General features: G+C 47.0%; 1 protein-coding gene across 2 annotated transcripts in view; it reads left to right on the top strand.

Moving 5' to 3' along the window:
- FA2H (fatty acid 2-hydroxylase) overlaps positions 1-9,647 on the top strand; it is an 88,610-nt gene extending 78,963 nt beyond the window's left edge. Inside the window, exons 3-7 of one of the 2 annotated variants that reach the window (XM_063945588.1) lie at positions 237-379; positions 2,833-2,939; positions 4,934-5,106; positions 7,251-7,503; positions 9,134-9,647. In XM_063945588.1, coding sequence (XP_063801658.1) covers positions 237-379; positions 2,833-2,939; positions 4,934-5,106; positions 7,251-7,503; positions 9,134-9,210 — 753 coding nt within the window. In that variant the 3' untranslated portion in view covers positions 9,211-9,647. The remainder of the gene's footprint in view (positions 1-236; positions 380-2,832; positions 2,940-4,933; positions 5,107-7,250; positions 7,504-9,133) is intronic. The other variant, XM_063945587.1, reaches the window with a different exon arrangement.
- The last annotated feature ends 16,293 nt before the right edge of the window (positions 9,648-25,940 follow it).

The raw sequence follows: 25,940 nt of genomic DNA, 5'->3' as shown, positions 1-25,940 counted from the left end.
CCCTTCGTTTTTCCGGGTAAGCTTTACGATATAGGCCATGCGCTATTTTAGTTGCCCATCTTTGTACAGTCTTTAATGTATTATTATCCTTCTGAAGATATGGCTGCCAGAACTGAACACAGTATTCTAGATTCTATTGCACAGAAGGGGGGATATTGACTGACATATCGTCCAGTGTGTACGGACCTTATCTGTTTGCTCTTGGTGTGTGACTATAGTATAATTTCCTGTTTCAGGATTTGGTGGACTGGGAGAAGCCCCTGCTTTGGCAGGTTGGACACCTGCGGGAGAAATATGACGAGTGGGTGCACCAACCAGTGGACCGGCCCATCCGCCTCTTCCAGTCCGACTTTGTGGAATGGTGCTCCAAAACTGCCTGGTAAGTGCTCTTCCGCATCTTATCTGTACATCCTGGCTGTTCCCAAACCTTTTGGACATGGATTAGATGCCTCCCAAATTCCAAGAAGAATAGAATCGTACACAATCTGCAAGTCCCAGTCTGTTTACCCAATGAAATCGTCATACTATTGGGGGTATTAATCTTCACAAGCTGTATGTAGATGACTCGCCCTCTAGAATTCATAGACGTATACACAAATGTACAAAATGTACTAATGGATAAGGATATCCAGGGGTATGGTGCATAGTCATGCATTATAGTTACTATAAATAGGGATAAAATGCAACGGCTGACAGCAGCATCAGTCAGAAATTTTTGTCAAATCATCATGCATAGGAGACCACAAATAGGTTGAACTCGATGGACAATTGTCTTTTTTCAACCTCAGATACTATGTTACTATGTTACTATGTTAAAGATAGTGGTGTGGAAGACTTATTCATGCCTAAGTGGCCAACAAAAACCTTTACACCTTTGTTTGTTCCTCTAGCGATATAGAATGTGTTACTAGGCCATTCCTAAGGGGCATCACTCACCCTTTATCTGGCTGTAGAGTGCAAACAAAGCCTGAATTCTATTACCCATAATTCATATATGAGGTTTGCTTAATACGGAGGCACGTTATACAACACACGCCCCGGTCCCTACTTGTCATGTGTCTCGGTCGGTCGCATCTTTTCCATTCTATACTGTTCCTGGGTGGCCCGTCAGTCTCTGTCTCCCCTTTGCGGTTACCATATCTTTGTCCTTCTTTTGAGTCACAAACAACAAGAGTGACAGTTGTGACACAAGTCGTGCACAGTCATTTGCCTCAAGATACTGGAACGTAGCAAAGGACAACACACACACTTAGCAACAACACACCAGAAACCCTGATTCTCCTCGGGACAGTTTTGTATGTGTGTGGCAAGCCACCTACAGTAAAGGCAGCCTTGGTATCCTCTTTGCGAGTGTGCCATTGGGGGGGGGGGGGACGGACACATACTGTCAGATGAGCCCCCAGACAGCATGGCGCGCTGTGGCGATGTCAATACCTACAGTATAGAGAGGCATTATTAATTTACATTCAAACACATCACACAGCCTATTAACTAGTGATGGTATGGAAAAGCGACATTGCGTCTTCTAGCTATAGATATGGCTCAGCAAACCCAGGATGTGATGAAGTATGTGGAAACATGCCACGAACAAGCCACTCTGGGACTGTTCACAAACAGTCGCTCCCTTGTTCCCGGCTGCATTTGATGCAGAGACAGGATTTTGTATGCGGTGCTATTTACCAACACACCTGCGACACTCCCATAACACGGATCATCTCCGTGCATGCGCTAAGCCACCTCCCTGTCACCGCCCCGGAACCGGCACTACAATCTCAGTACACTTCTCCAATGTGTGCATCTGAAATCGCAACCGCAACTCTGTACAGATATCACCAGAGTTCATGCGCAGCGCAACATAGGTGCCACGCTCCACTGCACCCCGACACGGGCAGTGCGTCAGCCTGGCAATGCTGTTAAATACGTCTTGAATGTACAGTTGGCTCGGTGGCTGAACATCCTGGGCCTGACGCAGTGTCGTACATAATAGGAAAGGAATGCAGATGCATTGAGAACGGAATGCGACTAATGCTCAAGCATTTCTGCGATCGCACTGCCCCCTCTTCATTCCCATTGCCACCTACAGTACATCTACCCCATGCCAGGAGATCTAGCTGAATGTGCATCCAAACTGCAAATCCGAATAGGGAGGGTCACTGGCATAACACGCCGACGAGACGGCTCTTCTGCTTTAACACTGGCACCGTCCTGTTTACCGCCCACCATCAGAGATATGGCCAAGGTGCGTACAGCTGTGAATTGTGCACACAGATACATGTGCAGCCTGTGACACGTATGCATCATGCCAATCAGGCTCTGTACCCTGACCTTAAACACCATTCACCTCTATGGTCCCCTCTGTTCTTCTCGCTCACTACATAATAAGGAATAAACTGCATATCTGCACACGATGTACTGGGAAGGGAGGAGCATCAGGAGATGAAGTGTGATTGGACGATAAAGGAACCGTGATGTTTCCGTCACCCAGGACGTATAGGGATGACAACTGATTGCTATATTACATGATGACACTTCTCATAGGGAGATATCGGTGGGTGAAAGTCTGAAAGTCATGAGGTCTATAGATAATTATGGTTTGTTGTAGTCCTCGCCCCTCTGAATTAATGCTACGAGAACATACTGAGGGCCACTAAAGTGTTATTGTACAATTGTTTGTGTTCAGTAACGGTCTGTGTGATTCCAAGACATACAATTCTGCTAGGGTTACCAGGGCTATGTATATTACGCAGACGCAGAGTCAAGAACTATGGAGAACCTAGAAAATAATCAATTACAGCTATGACACCACAGAAACTCTGCTTTCTCCCCGTCCAGGTACATCGTGTTGGCGGTGTGGGCTCCAATCGTCATCTATTTAACCTGGTATTGTCTCACAGAACTCTCCCGGGGGGACACAAGGCTTTTTGCATCATTCACCAAAGGTATGGAATGCAAATATTATCTATGTACCTCGATGCCAGGGAGGGTGGTATGCCATGTACAAGTGAGACAGTGGCCATAGGGTGAGCTGCAGGGACGTTTCATAGTACAGTACCTAGAGCATGTTATTACCATTCAAATAAGTGGCAATTTCCATGGCAACAGTGGTTTGGCAGAAGACCCTGGACAGAGCCTGAGCTTGGAACACTGACTAGATGAGGATAAGAACAAACTTATTAGATAAGTCACTTTTACTAAGGCATAAGCAGGCTACACCTCTCATCTACCCAAACAGCTCCTCCCTGCACTAGCCATTTGGGCAAGCCCACACCCAGTACAGCTCCTGCCTGCACTAGCCACTTGGACAAGGCCCCACCCAGTACAGCTCCTGCCTGCACTAGCCATTTGGGCAAGGCTCCACCCAGTACAGCTCCTGCCTGCACTAGCCATTTAGGCAAGGCCACACCCAGTACAGCTCCTGCCTGCACTAGCCATTTGGGCAAGGCCCCACCCAGTACAGCTCATACCTGCATTAGCCATTTGGGCAAGGCTCCACCCAGTACAGCTCCTGTCTGCAGTAGCCATTTGGGCAAGCCCACACCCAGTACAGCTCCTGCCTGCACTAGCCACTTGGACAAGGCCCCACCCAGTACAGCTCCTGCCTGCACTAGCCACTTGGACAAGGCCACGCCCAGTACAGCTCCTGCCTGCACTAGCCACTTGGACAAGGCCACACCCAGTACAGCTCCTGCCTGCACTAGCCACTTGGACAAGGCCACACCCAGTACAGCTCCTGCCTGCACTAGCCATTTGGGCAAGGCCCCACCCAGTACAGCTCCTGCCTGCACTAGCCATTTGGGCAAGGCCCCACCCAGTACAGCTCCTGCCTGCACTAGCCATTTGGGCAAGGCCCCACCCAGTACAGCTCCTGCCTGCACTAACCATTTGGGTAAGGCCCCACCCAGTACAGCTCCTGTCTGCACTAGCCATTTGGGTAAGGCCCCACTCAGTACAGCTCCTGCCTGCACTAGCCATTTGGGCAAGGCCACACCCAGTACAGCTTCTGCCTGCACTAGCCATTTGGGTAAGGCTCCACCCAGTACAGCTCCTGCCTGCACTAACCATTTGGGTAAGGCCCCACCCAGTACAGCTCCTGCCTGCACTAGCCATTTGGGTAAGGCCCCACCCAGTACAGCTCCTGCCTGCACTAGCCATTTGGGTAAGGCCCCACTCAGTACAGCTCCTGCCTGCACTAGCCATTTGGGCAAGGCCACACCCAGTACAGCTCCTGCCTGCACTAGCCATTTGGGCAAGGCCACACCCAGTACAGCTCCTGCCTGCACTAGCCATTTGGGCAAGGCCACAGTACAGCTCCTGCCTGCACTAGCCATTTGGGCAAGGCCACACCCAGTACAGCTCCTGTCTGCACTAACCATTTGGGCAAGGCCACACCCAGTACAGCTCCTGCCTGCACTAGCCATTTGGGCAAGGCCACAGTACAGCTCCTGCCTGCACTAGCCATTTGGGCAAGGCCACACCCAGTACAGCTCCTGCCTGCACTAGCCATTTGGGCAAGGCCACAGTACAGCTCCTGCCTGCACTAGCTACAGTATTTAAGCAAGGCCACATCCAGTTTGGATAGGTCTCCGAATATAGAGGCTATTCAATTCAACACGAGCGTCGCTGAACTGGTCAGGCGAATCCACTCCATTACCCCCTGTACTGGCCAGGCGAATACACTCCATGACCTCCGATTATTTTCTAATTTGTCCTCACGTCCCATAAAGTAGCGCAGTAAATGAAAGAAGACTAACTACCATATTAAATGGAAATGTATACAGTCGGACATTGCGCTGAATTGAATTGCTCCTACAATGTGTATTGGCAGGCATAGACAGTTCCATGAGGACAGTGTTACTATGTTTTGTGTCAATAAAGTTATGCATTACTGTAGTACTAATCCAGCTGCTAATTTCTCCTATCCTTGCTTTTCCAGAATACTCAATCCCTATCCCAGTGTTCCTCTTCTTTCCGCTTTTCTTCGTTGGGATGATGGTTTGGACCCTCATGGAATATGGAATACACAGATATATATTTCACATGAATCCCCCTGCCAGCAACTACTTCCTCATCACCCTGCACTTTATGCTGCATGGGCAGCACCATAAGGTGAGGACGGTGGTGGTGCCAGTGGACAACTGCAGAGAACTCCGGCTATGTGCAAAACCAAGTCATGCTTCTGAGCTGTAGAATGTTTTCCTGGCAACTGTCTGTAAAGTTCAGTTATTCTCAATAATTGCATAGTTTAATGCAATGATACAGTTTGGATAGGAGATTGGCTGCACACCTGTCATCACGCTCCGAATTGCAGAGCATGGACCCTGAGATGGTAACCTGAAACTGCTGGGCACCGCTGGCACCGAAAGACTATTTTTAAGTATTTTAACAGACACTTGCCCTTCCCCATATAGGGGATGTGTGCCGTACTTTGTATAGAGCAGCTTTTATATCCAGTGCACAGGTGAGGGGTAATTGGCAAATAGTCCCATCAGCTTTGTCTATATAGGGGTGTATTCAATTCAAGTCGGATTTCCCGACTTGTCGGATTAACGGGAGTTTAAGGTCGAAACCAGATTTGACCTATTCAATCATACTCCCGTTTATCCCACAAGTCAGAAAATCGGACTTGTCGGAAAGCACGTGGCTGCTGATCCACGTGTATCCGACAGGTTTTAGCCCCGTTTCCAACAATGTCAATCCGACTTTAAAAAAAGACGGATTGGCATTGTCGGGAAGGGCCAAATCATGGTGGATCTGACTGCGAATGGAATACTAAATTATCGGACCCGACAAGCATTGAATACACCCTAATGTGTACAAAAAGAATGAGTTGTAGAAGAAAAAAGTCCATTCCTTTCAGAGAAGTACAAACAGTTTTAGACTGACAGCGCCCTCTTAAATATCAGCACGCAGGACAAGCAGACCATGGCCCTAACTGTTTGGAGTTTGCATATTGTCCCCGTGTTGGCGTGGGATTCCTCCGGGTACTCCGGTTTCCTCCCACAATCCAAAAATATACTGGTAGGTTAATTGGCTCCTGACAAAAATTAACCCTGGTGTGTAAGTGTGTACATGGGCAGACTACCTGGGCCAAGTAGTTCTTATCTGACATAAAATTCTGTGTTTCTATGACATTTTAGTTGATAAAGTAAAAAAAAAAATTACATTATTTGCATTTTTTAAAGCTAAAAAGGGAGAGACTTTTTAAAAAAAAAAATGACTAAGTGTATAGGAAAATAGGAAATCAGATTAGCAAAGACTAGAGCGGGAAAATGTACAGTTTCATTCCAGAATGTTTTGCCAATCTGTTTTACAGCATGAAAAGTGTAATGTACTGAATAAAGAGAGACAATCTTTTAGATATGTTTCTTTAGTTTGTATTCACAAAAGGACCAAGTAGCAGGAAATAGTTACGCAGCCATAACCTATGCACGCCATTAAATGTTACCTGTCTAACACTTGCAGAGACACCCACACAGTAGTTGTATTGCCAGATAAAGCACATGGCACAAACTGCATCCACCCATCAGTCATTGAGAGATCACTATTTTTATTTTTTTATTTATGGACACCCCCCCCCCCCCCCCCCCCCCCCCAAGAACCAGGCCACTAAACTGATATCATTTCTGCATCCCACCAATCTTTAAGAATGTAGCAATGGGCCTAATTCGGAGATGTACGTATATCTGATGATTTGCGTATAGCTCTGCTAGTGGGGCACCTGCACAAGCTCAGGACCCGTTCTGACAGGCTGCGGGTGGGCGAAGTTGGGCAGCGTTCCCGCAAATGGGGACATGTTACCCCCATTTTCTGGTAGTGGTAAGGCCAGGGTCTGACTCTTCGGACTCAGAGTTTTCTGGCCTCTGCAGTGTGCACAGTCCGTCCATCCTGCGGAACCTGATGATCACGCAAGTGATCCGATATTCGGACGTGGGAGAGGATCACACAAGCGTGTAGGAGGAGTCTATTTACTCAGGATGCCCCCTGCTGCTTTTGCATAATTCTGCACAGCAGCTGCGTCCAATAATCTAATGCTGAGCCAACTGCGTCCATCTTGGAATTAAACCCAACATGTGCAATAGGAGATAATCACCTATGAGCATTTCATTGACTAACCTAATGGAAAGATGACGGTGCATTGTATTTATAGCCGTTTACCTATAATTTCTCTGTTGTCACCACTGTGCAATAGCTAGAACAGCAGTTTAGTTGCGATGACTCTTTACCATATTTGTTCCTCATTCATCTCCTAGGCTCCGTTTGACAGCTCCCGCCTGGTGTTTCCTCCAATCCCGGCCTCCTTTGTGATCGTACCCCTGTACGTTCTCCTGCAGATGGTTCTTCCCCCTGTCGTGGGGCTCTCCCTTTTTGTTGGTGGCCTTTTTGGATATGTTGCATATGACATGACACATTACTACCTTCATTATGGCTCGCCTCCAAAGGGGTCCTACCTCGCCTGGCTCAAGTCTTACCACGTGCGCCATCACTTCGAGCACCAAAAGACAGGTATGTAGCGGACGTTTCATGTTTCATCACGCACTCCTCCAATCTTACAACTTCTGCGTTTTCTTATTATAGGGGGGGGCTTATTCGCATCTTTCCTGTTTTCAACATGTAACATTGCTTAACTTTTAATCAGTGATGCATTATTAAGTAGAAAGATGTCAAGGGGTCAAGGCGTGTCTCCGTAATTGAATCTGCCCGGCTTACACTGTTCTGTGTGGGACGCTGGCTGGGTCTGGGGCCATCTGAGTATTATACAAATATAGTCCAGTGAGGGAGGACGTACGACCCTCTATAACTGGTCACATCAAGCTCTCAGCATCTGCCTGTGTCCCACTAATATCTGCTACTGCCTTCCTATGTCTACCGGTGCTCGCAGACCTGTCTGCTAGAGCCCATCCAAAGATGGTAAACAGCCGATATTGGGGGTAATTCCAAGTTGATCGCAGCAGGAAAATTTTTAGCAGTTGGGCAAAACCATGTGCACTGCAGGTGGGGGCAGATATAACATGTGCAGAGAGAGATAGATTTGGGTGTGGTGAGTTAAATCTGCAATCTAAATTGCAGTGTAAAAGTAAAGCAGCCAGTATTTACCCTGCACAGAAACAACATAACCCACCCAAATCTAACTCTCTCTGCACATGTTATATCTGCCCCCCCTGCAGTGCACATGGTTTTGCCCAACTGCTAAAAAATTTCCTGCTGCGATCAACTTGGAATTACCCCCATTATACAGACAAATATATAAAAGGTATAAAAATTGTGCGAATTAAAAAAATCCAAAAGGAAACTTACATATTAAATAAAGTATTGGAAAGCTAAGGACTATCTAGAAATTAGCATCTAAATAACAATATACAGAACTTTTGTGTATGCTATCTTATTTATTATATATATATATATATATATATATATATATACGATTTCCTGGCTGATAGGAAGCCAGCAGTCATATGAACAACATCGGCATCCCGCAGCAGAGTGAGTGTGTTAAACCCCCCACCCCCTAAACTCTAACCCTCCCTTGCCCCATCCTTCCTCCCCACGCAGCCTAACCCTAACACCCCCTTCCCACAGCCTACACCTAACCCTCCCGCCCCCGCAGCCTAGCCCTACCTGCCCCCGCAGCCTAACCCTAACCTGCCACACGGTCTAACCTTAACCCCCCCTCCCTCCCCGCAGCCTAGTCCTAACCCTTCCCCCGCAGCCTAAACCTAACCAACACCACCACCCCAGCGGCTTACCAAGCGGGATACCCCCGGCACAGATCGATTGGGATTTTGGCGTCCGGGATTCCAGTGCCAGAATTTCAGTCCATGTCAGGATTCTTATGTCGGAATTCTGACTGCCGGGATGCTGAACGTCTGTATCCTGAACGGATCTCCTTCAGAACCCTTGTCCTGACCACAATGAATGAGTGATTTAGAGAAGAAATTGCCACAGTATGTGGACTATAGGGTGTATATACATTAACCATGCATTGGCCTCAAAATCAGGTTCATCAATGATCTGTGAGCCGTCTTTGATCAATGTTGTAAGAGAACGCAAAACCCATGTGCACCGACCGAAGCAAATTTGTTCCAGCCAGATAAGGTTTCTACTTACTAACCGCCTGGTCTCTTCACTCCTCTAGGATTCGGCATCACTAGCACTATATGGGACCGCCCATTCAATACACTCATCCCTGAAGATGCTATTAAGGATTACTAGGCCTTGTTCGCTTCGAAGAATCACTACATTGACCGTGAAACCTGCTGACCGCACTCTACTTACTGGGGGAGGAGAAAACCAATGTATTTCAGTTTTATTATATATATTTTATCCATTGATCTCAGAGAAGCACATCAGCAGGAACTAATTATTTATTTAAGAGTAAAAGATGGTGGAGAGAACTGCGCGGGGGAAGGGAGGCCACGGGGTAGAGACCCATTATTGCGCCCCTGTGTTTTTATAAAGGAATCCTCTGACAACGTGGGGATGGGCGGCTCTCGACTTGGCCAAGGATGTGGACTCCTTTTTAAAATATCAAAACGGCACTGACAGCTAAAATGTTAACCCACCACGTGAAAGGTTTGCTGTAAAATTCTTAATATGTACAAATGTCTGAAAAAATAAATTAACTTGACTTTTTTGTTTTTATACAAAAAAAAATAATTTGTTGGTTTCAGTTAATGTCACACGTCAAAACAAAAATTCAGGTTTTCCACTTACGAATCTCTCTGTGCTTTCATACATAAAAATAAGATTTCAAAATTTTAGAAATTTTTTGTCGTCAACACTTGTAACAATGTATCAAGACTGGACCAATGGCATTTTACTTATTTACAGTTTCTTAGATAGCGCAGCAGATTCCGTTGCGCTTTACAATTGGAAACAGCAATGTTAAAACAAAACTGGATAATAACAAACAGTCATAGGGGTAGGAGGGCCCTGCTCGCAAAGCTTACAATCTATTAAACCAGATCTGCCATGAGCGTGCATTGTTTGGTTCAGGGATGTAACATTGGGCCTGATCGCTGGTGCTGCGCTTTTTGCTGCCCTGCGATCAGATAGTCGCCACCTACAGGGGGAGAGTTAAATCGCTGAGCAAGTGTGCGATCGCATGTGTTGCAGAGCTGCACAAAAATCAGTTTGTGCAGTCTCTGCGCAGCCCAGGACTTACTTATCCAGTACGATTGAATCCTGCGGATCGGGGGCCGGAGCTGACGTCAGACACCCTCCCTGATCACGCTTGAGCCCGCCTGCGTTTTTCCGGACACTCCCTGAAAACGGTCAGTTGCCACCCACAAACGGCCTCTTCCTGTTAACCACCTTGCTAACGCCCGTGCAAATGGATCTTTCGCACCATCCCACCGCTGGGCGGCGAAGCCCGTTGTAGCCCGCCGACGCATTGCGGTGCATACGCATGCGTAGTTCGGATGTGATCGCCCGCTGTGCGAAAACGCACCGCAGCGATCAGACCTGAATTAGGCCCATTATCTGATTCCCATATGTTCTGCTGAATAACTTTGACTTAAACTGTGTGCAGAGACTGCTCCCACCAGCTTCCCAAAGCACAAGCGTTAGTGACCATTCTTAATTTGCCCGTTTATGTATAGACCAATATCAAACAGATCCCATTATTCGAGGCAGAGGGACATCATAATATAGCGGCAAAAAGAGTAAATAAAATGAAAGAATTTTTTATTACTTTCTTGTGAATGGTCAGGAATGTGCTTTCTCATGAGCACAAGTGAACAGGAAATCAACTTTTTGGTGTAGAATATAAGATGTGTATCCGTCAAATATCAATAAATATTCTCCAACTGTGTGGTAAATGATTACATTTTCATTTATTTCTTCAATTAAGAGCCAGTAATGTCATACAGAGCATTTGTTTACATGTTTGCCAGAACATGACGCGTTTCGCAGGTCAAAGCCTGCTTCATCAGATCAGAGCCATACCTCAAAGGTAGCTTCTGGCAAACAGTGACTTGCTGAGGTCTGTACCATGTGTCTACTGAGGTAGTATGGACTCGCTGTCCGAGGGCATCCGTGTTACCTGGTAAAGAGTGTCCACACGGACGCTTTCAGACAACAAATCAATACTTACAAATATGGAAACAAATGAATGTTCCATATGAAATGTCTCCTCCTCTTCAATTGAAGAAATAAGTGGAAAAAAAAGTCACTAAATTGCACGGCTGGAGAATAGTTATTGGAATTTATGTGATTGATATCTTCTGTTCCTCCCCAAAAAAGTGAATTGATTTGCAGGTTCACTTGAGCCCATGTGAAACGCATTCCTGCATTTTCTACTCTAAGGGGGTCAGAGATACACATTACCAGGAGCCTCTATATTGGGAGTGGTGAGGGTTCCACATTTCAACTTTCTTGTGAACAGTCTCTTAAAGTGTGAATAAACTCCAAATTCACAATCAATAACTACAGTCACCTTTTGCCACATACGGTCATTTGTCATGGTTAATAATCCCACCGGCCCACTAGAGTGTCGTATAAACAGTGACTATAAAACATTAGGGAATCAAACCACTTTTTTCAGCACGCCACTTAGATATTTCTTTAAACTTTGGGCAACTAAATATTTTGTGACTTACTGTAGTAGGTGTTTGCTTTCAGTCCAGTTTCAAGAAATTGAAACTCCCAGTAAGAAAGTACAAGAAGCAAGTGTACACTACAGGACCCAAGATGACAAAACTTTCAAATATATTCCATGAAAAAAAAAAAAAAAAAACTACTTGGCACCAGGTAGCAGTATAAAGATAAATTGCTAATATTGGTACATTTAAAAGCATTTTCTTACTCGTGCAAATTATGGACTACAAAAAAAAGTCTTCCAAAAACTTTTCTCTGCAGTTGTGCAGAATTGCACAGTGTAGGACCTGCTACACTTTGGTACTGTCACGTGAACACAGGTTGTGGATGTAATAAAAATCGCCCCAGTGCTATATCTTTACCATGCAACCTGCTGAAATCCATGTGAGCCAATCACAGTGCAGCATGTGTTATTTATGTTTGTCTGAATTCCGACTGCTCAGTTGGTATCCTTCCTGACAGATAGCTACCATAATGGCATGGATACATATTACAATGTCTGTGATGTATAAGGTCAGGAGGAGACGTACCATCCAGTGAATGCAAGATGCCATTTGCAGGCTCTCTGGGAAAATGGTAAGCAATGGTCTTATTGAATTTTCAGGAAAGTACTTTTCAGGGTAGGGATGGACGATGACCATAGATGGCTTGTAGCTGACTTTTCACCAAAGAGGACTCTGGATTTATATATATAGACTGAGCAGGTAGAACAGAATCTGGGTCTATGAATGTTTTTGCAGTTTAGGGCTGACTAGAGGCTGGTGGTTACCAACACACAGTCTGGAATCATGGTTACCCTGGAGACAAAGCCCAAAGGATGATGTGTGCCCAAACTGGTCGGACCGCCGTCCTTTAAGAGACTTTGCTGCTAGTGTGCTGGTTTTGCTTTGTTTCCGGCACTTTCTCGGCTCATTATCCGATAGAATGCTGCTGGGTCTGCTGTGACACTTCTATGCTGGAGGCATGTTCAGTATCTCCCCTCTCTATGCTAAGGGTGATAATGATCGTGTAGTCCTTCCAGCTAATCCAGTCCGGTCACTTAGGTGAGTGCCTAAGGCAGCAATGATATAATAACTTGTTGTACAACGGTCATGCAGCAACAATTAGCCTATTTTGTTTCAGTCTGTGACCCCCCCCCCCCCCCCCCCCCCATACCCCCCTCCACACCCTCCCCTTTTTTAAGACCACCTCATCCTGTGATCACCTGTACTTAGTAGTGGAACCCAAACAGTAGGTTTCTTAGCAACACATGAACATCAAAACATTTGCCCATTTTAGAACACTATAGGGTGCCTTTCAGTGCCTGGAAATATTTGATGACTTCATTACTTAGGGTTCCACATAAATGTCATTTACCGTATAATGATGGAAAGAAATTAATGGAAAAGACTCATCACAGTACTTCCTACAGGGGTTTCAGTGCAGTTCATAGTTACTAACTCTCCTGGATTGTCGGGGAGACTCCCTGGCATAGCAGCAATCTCCCCGACTCCCTAAAGAGTCTACCAATCTCCCTGATTGCATCTTAGCCCCATTATGTAGCTGTTACGTTCTTGGGGGATAAAAGGAAATCTGAAATATGTACATTCAAATGGGATCATCAGTGCCATTTCCCTACATGAATTATAAGGCACAATGATCCCTACGGCTACATACATTTTGAAATAAGGTTTCTCGTGGCCACTTACATAGAACTTGCAAAACACATACATGAACAAGCCCTGAAAAGTGGTTGGGTACGGAATTCCGGAGCAGAGAATGCCAGCGGTCAGAATACCACGATTCCAATAGTTCTAGAATAAGTATTCTAACCTTCTCCCCTCCCTCCTTTCCTGCAGCCTAAACCTGATTTTCCCTGAAAAGTATCCGTGTCTTTTTTTTCATCAACAAGTAGATCTTACCAACTGCTTTGGGGCTCATTTACATATTGATACAAGTAATTTTTATAACACGCCTCTCAGATGAAGCAGCACACGTCCACTTTAACACTGCACTTATAGGGGTTACTGTCACAATCCCACTCAAATATTTTTCAAAAATAGGCAAGTGTTGTGCAGTTGGTATTACAAATGAGAATGGCTACCAGTGACTGTATTTTCTGGTCTGTAAGTTGCTTCAGTTCACTCGATGTGCCACACTGTATCTGTTGTCGTCCTAAATTAGGAATCCTGTTCCTGTAAAAGAAAGAAAGTAATTACTACTAACAAGCAAATTCCCACCAGCCTGATTTCAGCAGTGTAGGCCTGATTTGATGGCTCTGTCCCACTGTTGCAATCAGCACTGCATTATCCCGATCGCTAGGCAGTTGGGGAGGTACATCCATTCACTACTGGTTTGCAGAGCAGTTCAACAGTAAATGGGTGCCGCACACCCCTGCCACCAGGGTGATGGAGGAGGGACAGGAGGCAGGGTCAGCCTACTACAGTGGCAGATGAAAGTAGGGGGCGATCGGGGCAATCACCTCCTATAACGCACACCCCTTTTCCTGATAGCACCATCACTCCTGCCATTTCATCCGTGGCCTACGGATGGGCTGCCCTACTTTGTCACAGAAAAAAGGGGTGTGTTTTATATGAGGTGATCACCCCAATCGACCTCCCCCTGGATTCACTACTGGCCTAAGGCTTGTCAGTGCTGGGAACACCCCCAGTGCATGCCCATGATACCTCCCTGTGGTCAGGGCCGGCGCTACCACTAGGCAGCTTTAGGCAGCTGCCTATGAGCGCCGGCCACTGGAGGGCGGCACAACACGCTGAAGATGATCAAAAGTCACATGCTGCAGTGTGCTCACACAGAAGCCGAGCAGCTACCTCCCAATGCTCTGCTGGCTGAGCTTACTTCCTGCATGGACAGGAACAGGAAGTCACTTGGTGCACATGTGACTGCACTGGAGGAACCTTCAGACGTGAGGAGCAGCAGCCCAGCAGGTCTAGCAGCCACCCTATACGGGGGAGCACAGACTCAGCTACATTCTGCTTTACCGTGTGCTGGGGAGGGGGGGGGGGGGACGGTATATTAATGTGTGCAGGGGAGGGGGGGACGGTATATTAATGTGTGCAGGGGAGGGGGGGACGGTATATTAATGTGTGCAGGGGAGGGGGGGATTTGGACGTATATTAATGTGTGCAGGGGAGGGGGGATATATTAATGTGTGCAGTGGAGGGGGGACGGTATATTAATGTGTGCAGGGGAGGGGGGGTATATTAAAAATTTGTGTGGGGGAGTGGCATATTAATGTGTTTTTCCTTTTTTTTTTTTTTTCAATAATAATTTTTTATTAACTTCCAAATATAGAGAAAAGAACAAATAAATGCACACAAACAGAGATCGTATAAAGAGCACACCATTGAGCTAATACATGAAACACGATCGTACACGACAAATCTTGATTCATAAGCTCAGTTCACTAACAGTGTGTATAATTTCTCTTAACTATCAACCATAGATAGAACCATAAGAAATAATAAAATAGAGAGCTCAGTAGAGAGGGGAAAAGAGAGAGACATTACAAGACAGCGACACACGAGGGAAGAAGTATAGACAAAGAGAAGAGAACATATATGTCAGGGGAGTATCTTACTCAGATATTATAACATAAAGATAGAAGAGGGTATCTGTCACATACGGGTATTATCAGATTGTGGAGAGTTTAAAACTGCCGTGTTAATGGGATCACTAAATATTACGGAGTGACCCCGTCTCTCCCGGAATTCACTCCATTTAAACCATCTCATATAAATAGAGGAAGGAGATGAAGAGTACACACATCCCGCTGTTTCAAAATGGAAATGCTTATGGGTATTATTAATAACCGTCTGAATGTGAGGCATGGACTGTGATTTCCACAATTGGCCTATCGCTGCCTTAGCTGATATTAAGACGTGACCTACAATATACCTGTCGCAGCTGAGGAGAGCGTGAGGAGAGTAGTGGAATAAGGCAAACATTGGATCTAGTGGCAGAGTCGTTCCCACCACTTCCCCCAAAAGAGAGAACACTTCCGTCCACAGAGGCCTCAAGACTGGGCAATCCCAAAAAATATGTAGAATGGTACCCACATCACCACAGTTTCGCCAGCATAGCTGGGAGGTCGAGGGCCGATACGGTGAAGCCGCTGCGGAGTGAAGTACGCCCTATTGCATAATTTATAGAACATTTCTGAGTGCTGGAGACATTTAGAGATTTTAAAGCACAGTGAGGAAATTGTATCCCACTCTTCCTCTCGAAGTACAATAGAAAGATCCTTCTCCCACTTAATCTGCGCAGGTAGTTTACCGGTTTTATTCAAAAGAACTATATACTGATACCATCTGGATACCCCACCCCTATGACCAGGGGAAGACAATCTAGAGAGCATAATAGCAGGTAGAGGAAGGGGACTACTAGACCTGTCAACATACGAATGGAGCCAATGGCGTAGTTGTAAGTACTTGAAAAAATCATGCTTTGATATACCAAATTGAGACTGAAGTTGAGAGAACGGGATAAAACCATCATTCAAAAAAAGATCTTTCAGTCTCACAACTCCAGCGTCAATCCAGGTGTCTAATATAAGATCAGGGATAGTACAAGCAACAGTTCTGATAGAAAGATCCGCTGCAGGTAATGCAATAGTTGGGTCAGACACAACCACTGAGTGCCATAGCTTCAAAGTACATCTAATCGCGTCCCCAGGACCCGTCCATTTCGGAACGCTATGTATAGGCAATAGAAATAGATCTGTAATATTAATCGACCCTAAGAAGGCTTTTTCAATAACCACCCATGGTTTGGGGGAGTGAGCGACATGCCAATCACGGGCCTGGCTAAGAAGGCAGGCGGAGTGATATGCATCTAAGTTGGGGTAAGCAACCCCACCAAAGCCCTTGGGCAATGACAAAACCTGCCTAGAGATACGCGGTCTAGATCCTTTCCAGATAAAGTGTGATAGCGGTTTATTAGCCCTAACACTAAGAGGTTTAGGGAAATGGCGGGGGATGGCCCTAAATAAGTAAAGGAGTTTCGGTAACAGTACCATCTTAGTTGCAGAGACACGCCCCAGCCAAGAGATTTCATGTAATGACCACTCTTTAATCAATTTTTTCGAAGGCGCTAAACAAAGGTGTGTAGTTACAGTCATAAAGATCTCTGTCATGCGATAGATGTATACCTAAATATTTAATAGTTCTCGCTTGCCAAGCATATTTGTAGCTATCCTTAAGTAAGGCCAGGATATGTGGTGGGATATGGAGCGGTAGTGCCTCCGTTTTGGAAGTATTCAATTTATAGTATGATAATCTGGAATACTTATCTAATATGGCAATAACCAGAGCAAAAATAAGGGGAGACAAAGGGCACCCCTGTCTGGTGCCGTTTAGAATATCGAAACCCCTGGACAGACACCCATTAACATACACCTTGGCAGAGGGGGCAGAATATAAAGCAAAAATGGAATCCAGAAACCTTCCCTGGAAGCCAAACTTACCCAGGACTGATCTTAGATACCCCCAGTGAAACCTATCAAACGCCTTCTCAGCGTCCAACGATAGGACGAGGAGGGGCGTTTTATTAGCATCACAATACTCCATGACATTGTAAACTCTCCGAGTGTTGTCCGGGGCCTGCCTGCCCGGGACGAAGCCAACCTGATCAGCAGCTATAAGGGAAGGTAATAAAGGGCAAAGACGGTTAGCGATAACCTTAGCAAAAAGCTTTACGTCTGTATTCAACAAGGCTATCGGTCGGTAATTTTGAACGGATGTGGGAGATTTACCCGGCTTAGGGATAGCCACTATCCGCGCTTCAAGCATCTCTTTCGGGAACCTCCCAGCCTCCGACGCCTCGTTAAAGACAGCCAATAACACTGGTGCCAAATCTGCTTTATAAGTTTTATAGAAATTAGATGGAAATCCGTCTGGGCCCGGCGCTTTATCTCGTGGAAGACCGTCAATAGCTGCCTCAAGTTCAGGAATAGTCCAGGGAGAGCTGAGGGACAAGCAGGCCTCGGAGTTCAGTGTCGGTAGGGATAGATTTTTTAAAAATGACTGGATTTCAGCTTCAATGGGTTGGGGAGTATCAGGATCCGACTGTAGGTTGTAGAGTCGGAAGTAATACTCTGCAAAAGTGTCTGCTATACTATAAGGGTCAGAGACCGTGGGAGAATAAACAAAGTGAAGTCTGGCCTTAGCTCGCCTGCCTCGCAGTTTCCGTGCCAAGAGACGCCCTGCCTTATTTCCAAATACATAAAATCTCTGATTTAATCTAGCGAGATTGCGTTGTACTTCCCGAAGAGAAAAAACGTTCACCTTTTCCCTTGCGGCAAGCAAAAGCTTAAAGGCAGTTCTATTCTGCGGGTCAGCCTTATGTGCTAATTCTAATTTTGCAACTTCGCTTTCAGCTAATAAACGTTCAGCATTTTGAGAACGCTTCAGCCGCGAAGCGGCCTGAATGGCTGCCTCCCGCAGTACCGCCTTACAACAGCACCAATTATTAAAGACCGAAGTATCTTCGGGTTTGTTAGTTTCTAAATATAACTGTAAGGTTTGATATACGGCAAGTGAAGCCTCTTGATGGCAGGAAATTTCCTAGTCTCCAAGGGCCCGGAGAAACTTTACGGGCCCTAATCTCCCACACCACCCTCAGCGGAGAGTGGTCAGACCATGACATCGGCAATATATAAATTTTCGTGATGGATGGTAGTGACATTTTGTCAGTCAAAACGAGATCGATTCTAGAATATGAGGAGTCGACATGTGAATAAAAAGAGTAGTCTCTAACTGTCGGGTGTTTAGTTCTCCACGTATCATAGAGATCGTACTCTCCTAGCAATTGGCGAAGCCCAAGGGTATTAACAGGGGAAGTTCCGGGTTTAGTTAAGGGGTCTCTAGTGGGGAGAGATCTGTCAACAGAGGGGTCTACAACTAAGTTGAAGTCCCCCAATATCATAACGGCACCTTGAGCATGCTTCTGTATCAGGAAAAATAGTTTCCTACAGAAGGAAAGTTGACCAGAGTTGGGTGCATAACATGAAGCCAAGGTAACAGTAGTATCTTCTAGCTGTCCAATTAATATTAAATACAGTCCTTCGGGGTCTACGATTTGGGATTCTAGAGTGAAAGGGCAGTCACGAGAAATTAGTATAGCCACTCCGGCCTTTTTTGCGGGGCCATTAGCCATGTAACAGGTAGGGAAATGATTATCATAGAGTCTAGGGGGGTCTAATTTCCTAAAATGAGTTTCCTGGATAGCGACCACATTCGCCTTCATTTCATAGAAGAAAGACAGGGCCAATCTACGCTTCTGCGGGGAATTCAATCCCTTAACATTCAGTGATACCAATTTAACCGTAACAAACCAACCAGGAGGAGGAGCATCCGCTGAAACCTAAAAATGCAATTAAGAGAGCACAATACCCTGAACACATAATGACAAAATAAGAATTTACTCACCGGTAATTCTATTTCTCGTAGTCCGTAGTGGATGCTGGGAACTCCGTAAGGACCATGGGAATAGACGGGCTCCGCAGGAGACTGGGCACTCTTAAAAGAAAGATTAGGTACTATATCTGGTGTGCACTGGCTCCTCCCTCTATGCCCCTCCTCCAGACCTCAGTTAGGGAAACTGTGCCCGGAAGAGCTGACATTACTAGGAAAGGATTTGGAATCCAGGGTAAGACTCATACCAGCCACACCAATCACACTGTGCAACTCGTGATAACCATACCCAGTTAACAGTATGAACAACAACTGAGCCTCAGTAACAGATGGCTCATAACAACAACCCTTTAGTTAAGCAATAACTATATACATGTATTGCAGAGAGTCCGCACTTGGGACGGGCGCCCAGCATCCACTACGGACTACGAGAAATAGAATTACCGGTGAGTAAATTCTTATTTTCTCTGACGTCCTAGTGGATGCTGGGAACTCCGTAAGGACCATGGGGATTATACCAAAGCTCCCAAACGGGCGGGAGAGTGCGGATGACTCTGCAGCACCGAATGAGCAAAGGCAAGGTCCTCCTCAGCCAGGGTATCAAACTTGTAGAACTTAGCAAATGTGTTTGAACCAGACCAAGTAGCAGCTCGGCAAAGCTGTAAAGCCGAGACCCCTCGGGCAGCCGCCCAAGAAGAGCCCACCTTCCTTGTGTGGAATGGGCTTTTACCGATTTAGGATGCGGCAATCCTGCCGCAGAATGAGCTTGCTGAATCGTGTTACAGATCCAGCGTGCAATAGTTTGCTTTGAAGCAGGAGCACCCAGCTTGTTGGGCGCATGCAGGATAAACAGCGAGTCAGTTTTCCTGACTCCAGCCGTCCTGGCTACATAGAATTTCAAAGCCCTGACTATATCTAGTAACTTGGAGTCCTCCAAGTCCCTAGTAGCCGCAGGCACCACAATAGGTTGGTTCAAATGAAACGCTGATACCACCTTAGGGAGAAATTGGGGACGAGTCCTCAATTCTGCCCTGTCCATATGGAAGATCAGATAAGGGCTTTTACACGACAAAGCCGCCAATTCTGACACACGCCTAGCCGAAGCTAAGGCCAATAGCATGACCACTTTCCACATGAGATATTTTAGTTCCACGGTCTTAAGTGGCTCAAACCAGTGGGATTTCAGGAAATCCAACACAACGTTAAGATCCCAAGGTGCCACTGGAGGCACAAAAGGGGGCTGAATATGCAGCACTCCCTTAACAAACGTCTGAACTTCAGGCAGTGAAGCCAGTTCTTTTTGAAAGAAAATAGATAGGGCCGAAATCTGGACCTTTGTGGATCCTAATTTTAGGCCCATAGTCACTCCTGACTGTAGGAAGTGCAGGAATCGACCCAGCTGGAATTCCTCTGTAGGGGCCTTCCTGGCCTCACACCAAGCAACATTTCTCTGACGTCCTAGTGGATGCTGGGAACTCCGTAAGGACCATGGGGAATAGCGGCTCCGCAGGAGACTGGGCACAAAAGTAAAAGCTTTAGGACTACCTGGTGTGCACTGGCTCCTCCCCCTATGACCCTCCTCCAAGCCTCAGTTAGATTTTTGTGCCCGGCCGAGAAGGGTGCACACTAGGGGCTCTCCTGAGCTTCTTAGTGAAAAGTTTAGTTTTAGGTTTTTTATTTTCAGTGAGACCTGCTGGCAACAGGCTCACTGCATCGAGGGACTAAGGGGAGAAGAAGCGAACTCACCTGCGTGCAGAGTGGATTGGGCTTCTTAGGCTACTGGACACCATTAGCTCCAGAGGGACCGAACACAGGCCCAGCCTCGGAGCTCGGTCCCAGAGCCGCGCCGCCGGCCCCCTTACAGAGCCAGAAGCAAGAAAAGGTCCGGAAAAATCGGCGGCAGAAGACATCAGTCTTCAACAAGGTAGCGCACAGCACTGCAGCTGTGCGCCATTGTTACTCAGGCACACTTCACACTCCGGTCACTGAGGGTGCAGGGCGCTAGGGGGGGGGCGCCCTGAGCAGCAATGTAAAACACCTTGGCTGGCATAAATACACCACATATAACCCCCAGGGCTATATGGGTGTATTTTAACCCCTGCCAGAATTACCAAAAAAGTGGGAGAAAAGGCCGCCGAGAAGGGGGCGGAGCCTATCCTCAGCACACGGGCGCCATTTTCCATCACAGCTCCGCTGGAAGGACGTCTCCCTGACTCTCCCCTGCAGTCCTGCACTACAGAAAAGGGTAAAAAAGAGAGGGGGGGGGGGGGGGCACTAATTTGGCGCAGTTTTATATTAACAGCAGCTATAAAGGAAAAGCACACTTGATAGTGGTATTCCTGTATATATATAGCGCTCTGGTGTGTGCTGGCATACTCTCCCTCTGTCTCCCCAAAGGGCTAGTGGGGTCCTGTCCTCTATCAGAGCATTCCCTGTGTGTGTGCGGTGTGTCGGTACGATTGTGTCGACATGTTTGAGGAGGAAAATGAGATGGAAGCGGAGCAATTGCCTATTATACAGTTGTCACCCCCTAGGGAGTCGACACCTGAGTGGATGAGCTTGTGGAAGGAACTGCGTGACAGTGTCAGCTCCTTACGACAGACAGTTGACGACATGAGACAGCCGGCTAATCAGCTTGTGCCTGTCCAGGGGTCTCAAACGCCATCAGGGGCTTTAAAACGCCCGTTACCTCAAATGGCAGACACAGACACGGATACTGACTCCAGTGTCGATGATGAGGAGACAAACGTGACTTCCACTAGGGCCACACGTTACATGATTGAAGCAATGAAAAATGTATTGCATATATCTGATAATACAAGTACCACTAAGAAGGGTATTATGTTTGGTGAGAAAAAACTGCCTGTAGTTTTTCCTGTATCCGAGGAATTAAATGAAGTGTGTGATGAGGCGTGGGTTTCCCCCGATAAAAAACTGATAATTCCTAAAAGGTTATTGGCATCGTACCCTTTCCCGCCAGAGGATAGGGCACGTTGGGAAACACCCCCTAGGGTGGATAAAGCGCTCACACGCTTGTCTAAACAGGTAGCACTACCCTCTCCTGATACGGCCGCCCTAAAGGAACCTGCCGATAGAAAGCTGGAGAATATCCTAAAATGTATATACTCTCACACGGGTGTTATACTGCGACCAGCAATAGCCTCAGCCTGGATGTGCAGTGCGGGCCTGGCGTGGTCGGATTCCCTGACTGAAAATATTGATACCCTTGATAGGGACAGTATATTATTGACTATAGAGCATTTGAAGGATGCATTTCTATATATGCGTGATGCACAGAGGGATATTTGCCGACTGGCATCAAGAGTTAGCGCGCTGTCCATTTCTGCAAGAAGAGGTTTATGGACGCGGCAGTGGTCAGGTGATGCGGATTCTAAAAGGCACATGGAAGTATTGCCTTATAAGGGGGAGGAGTTATTTGGGGTAGGTCTATCAGACCTGGTAGCCACGGCAACTGCTGGAAAATCCACATTTTTACCCCAGGTAGCTTCTCAACCTAAGAAGACGCCATACTATCAGGCGCAGTCCTTTCGGCCCCATAAGGGCAAGCGGGCAAAAGGCGCCTCATTTCTGCCCCGTGGCAGAGGGAGAGGAAAAAGGCTGCAACAAACAGCCAGTCCCCAGGAACAAAAGCCCTCTCCCGCCTCCGCAAAGTCCTCAGCATGACGCTGGGGCTTTACAAGCGGACTCAGGCACGGTGGGGGCCCGTCTCAAGAAGTTCAGTGCGCAGTGGGCCCACTCGCAAGTGGACCCCTGGATCCTTCAGGTGGTATCTCAGGGGTACAAATTGGAATTCGAGACGTCTCCCCCTCGCCGTTTTCTAAAGTCTGCTTTACCGACGTCTCCCTCAGACAGGGAGGCAGTATTGGAAGCCATTCACAAGCTGTATTCCCAGCAGGTGATAATCAAGGTACCCCTCCTACAACAGGGAAAGGGGTACTATTCCACACTATTTGTGGTACCGAAGCCGGACGGCTCGGTGAGACCAATTTTAAACCTGAAATCCTTGAACACTTACATACAAAGGTTCAAATTCAAGATGGAGTCACTCAGAGCAGTGATTGCAAACCTGGAAGAAGGGGACTATATGGTGTCTCTGGACATCAAAGATGCTTACCTACACGTCCCAATTTACCCTTCTCACCAAGGGTACCTCAGGTTTGTGGTACAGAACTGTCACTATCAGTTTCAGACGCTGCCGTTTGGATTGTCCACGGCACCCCGGGTCTTTACCAAGGTAATGGCCGAAATGATGATACTCCTTCGAAGGAAGGGAGTTTTAGTTATCCCTTACTTGGACGATCTCCTGATAAGGGCAAGATCCAGGGAACAGTTGGAAGTCGGGGTAGCACTATCTCAGATAGTGCTGCGCCAGCACGGTTGGATTCTCAATATTCCAAAATCGCAGCTGATCCCGACGACACGACTTCTATTCCTAGGGATGATCCTGGACACAGTCCAGAAAAAGGTGTTTCTCCCGGAGGAGAAAGCCAGGGAGTTATCCGAACTAGTCAGAAAGCTCCTAAAACCAGGCCAAGTCTCAGTGCATCAATGCACAAGGGTTCTGGGAAAAATGGTGGCTTCTTACGAAGCAATCCCATTCGGCAGATTTCACGCAAGAACCTTCCAGTGGGATCTGCTAGACAAATGGTCCGGGTCGCATCTTCAGATGCATCAGCGGATAATCTTGTCTCCAAGGACAAGAGTGTCTCTCCTGTGGTGGTTGCAGAGTGCTCATCTTCTAGAGGGCCGCAGATTCGGCATTCAGGACTGGGTCCTGGTGACCACGGATGCCAGCCTGAGAGGCTGGGGAGCAGTCACACAGGGAAGGAATTTCCAGGGCTTGTGGTCAAGCCTGGAGACATCACTTCACATAAATATCTTGGAGCTAAGAGCCATCTACAATGCTCTGAGCCTAGCAAGACCTCTGCTTCAAGGTCAGCCGGTGCTGATCCAGTCGGACAACATCACGGCAGTCGCCCACGTAAACAGACAGGGCGGCACAAGAAGCAGGAGGGCAATGACAGAAGTTGCAAGGATTCTTCGCTGGGCAGAAAATCATGTGATAGCACTGTCAGCAGTGTTCATTCCGGGAGTGGACAACTGGGAAGCAGACTTCCTCAGCAGACACGACCTCCACCCGGGGGAGTGGGGACTTCACCCAGAAGTCTTCCACATGATTGTGAACCGTTGGGAAAAACCAAAGGTGGACATGATGGCGTCCCGCCTCAACAAAAAACTAGACAGGGACCCTCAGGCAATAGCTGTGGACGCTCTGGTAACACCGTGGGTGTACCAGTCAGTGTATGTGTTCCCTCCTCTGCCTCTCATACCCAAGGTACTGAGAATCATAAGAAGGAGAGGAGTAAGGACTATACTCGTGGCTCCGGATTGGCCAAGAAGGACTTGGTACCCGGAACTTCAAGAGATGCTCACAGAGGACCCGTGGCCTCTACCTCTAAGAAAGGACCTGCTCCAGCAGGGACCCTGTCTGTTCCAAGACTTACCGCGGCTGCGTTTGACGGCATGGCGGTTGAACGCCGGATCCTGAAGGAAAAAGGCATTCCGGATGAAGTCATCCCTACCCTGATCAAAGCCAGGAAGGATGTAACCGTACAACATTATCACCGTATTTGGCGTAAATATGTTGCGTGGTGCGAGGCCAGGAAGGCCCCTACAGAGGAATTTCAACTGGGTCGTTTCCTGCATTTCCTGCAAACAGGACTGTCTATGGGCCTAAAATTAGGGTCCATTAAGGTTCAAATTTCGGCCCTGTCGATTTTCTTCCAAAAAGAACTGGCTTCAGTTCCTGAAGTACAGACGTTTGTCAAGGGGGTACTGCATATACAACCTCCTTTTGTGCCTCCAGTGGCACCTTGGGATCTCAATGTAGTTTTGGGATTCCTAAAATCACATTGGTTTGAACCACTTTCCACTGTGGACTTAAAATATCTCACATGGAAGGTGGTAATGCTGTTAGCCCTGGCTTCAGCCAGGCGTGTCTCAGAATTGGCGGCTTTATCCTATAAAAGCCCTTACCTGATTTTTCATACGGACAGGGCAGAATTGAGGACTCGTCCTCAATTTCTCCCTAAGGTGGTTTCAGCATTTCACTTGAACCAGCCTATTGTGGTGCCTGCGGCTACTAGGGACTTGGAGGACTCCAAGTTGCTGGACGTAGTCAGTGCCCTGAAAATATATGTTTCCAGGACGGCTGGAGTCAGAAAATCTGACTCGCTGTTTATCCTGTATGCACCCAACAAGCTGGGTGCTCCTGCTTCTAAGCAGACTATTGCTCGTTGGATTTGTAGTACAATTCAGCTTGCACATACTGTGGCAGGCCTACCACAGCCAAAATCTGTAAAAGCCCATTCCACAAGGAAAGTGGGCTCATCTTGGGCGGCTGCCCGAGGGGTCTCGGCTTTACAACTTTGCCGAGCAGCTACTTGGTCAGGGGCAAACACGTTTGCTAAATTCTACAAATTTGATACCCTGGCTGAGGAGGACCTGGAGTTCTCTCATTCGGTGCTGCAGAGTCATCCGCACTCTCCCGCCCGTTTGGGAGCTTTGGTATAATCCCCATGGTCCTTACGGAGTTCCCAGCATCCACTAGGACGTCAGAGAAAATAAGAATTTACTTACCGATAATTCTATTTCTCGTAGTCCGTAGTGGATGCTGGGCGCCCATCCCAAGTGCGGATTGTCTGCAATACTTGTACATAGTTATTGTTACAAAAATCGGGTTATTATTGTTGTGAGCCATCTTTTCAGAGGCTCCTCTGTTATCATGCTGTTAACTGGGTTCAGATCACAGGTTGTACGGTGTGATTGGTGTGGCTGGTATGAGTCTTACCCGGGATTCAATATCCTTCCTTATTGTGTACGCTCGTCCGGGCACAGTATCCTAACTGAGGC

This window comes from Pseudophryne corroboree, chromosome 11 (assembly GCF_028390025.1).
Source record: "Pseudophryne corroboree isolate aPseCor3 chromosome 11, aPseCor3.hap2, whole genome shotgun sequence".
Classification (NCBI taxonomy): Eukaryota; Metazoa; Chordata; class Amphibia; order Anura; family Myobatrachidae; genus Pseudophryne; species Pseudophryne corroboree.
Note: the sequence above shows the minus strand (reverse complement) of the source record. Positions and strands in the feature narration are given on the sequence as shown.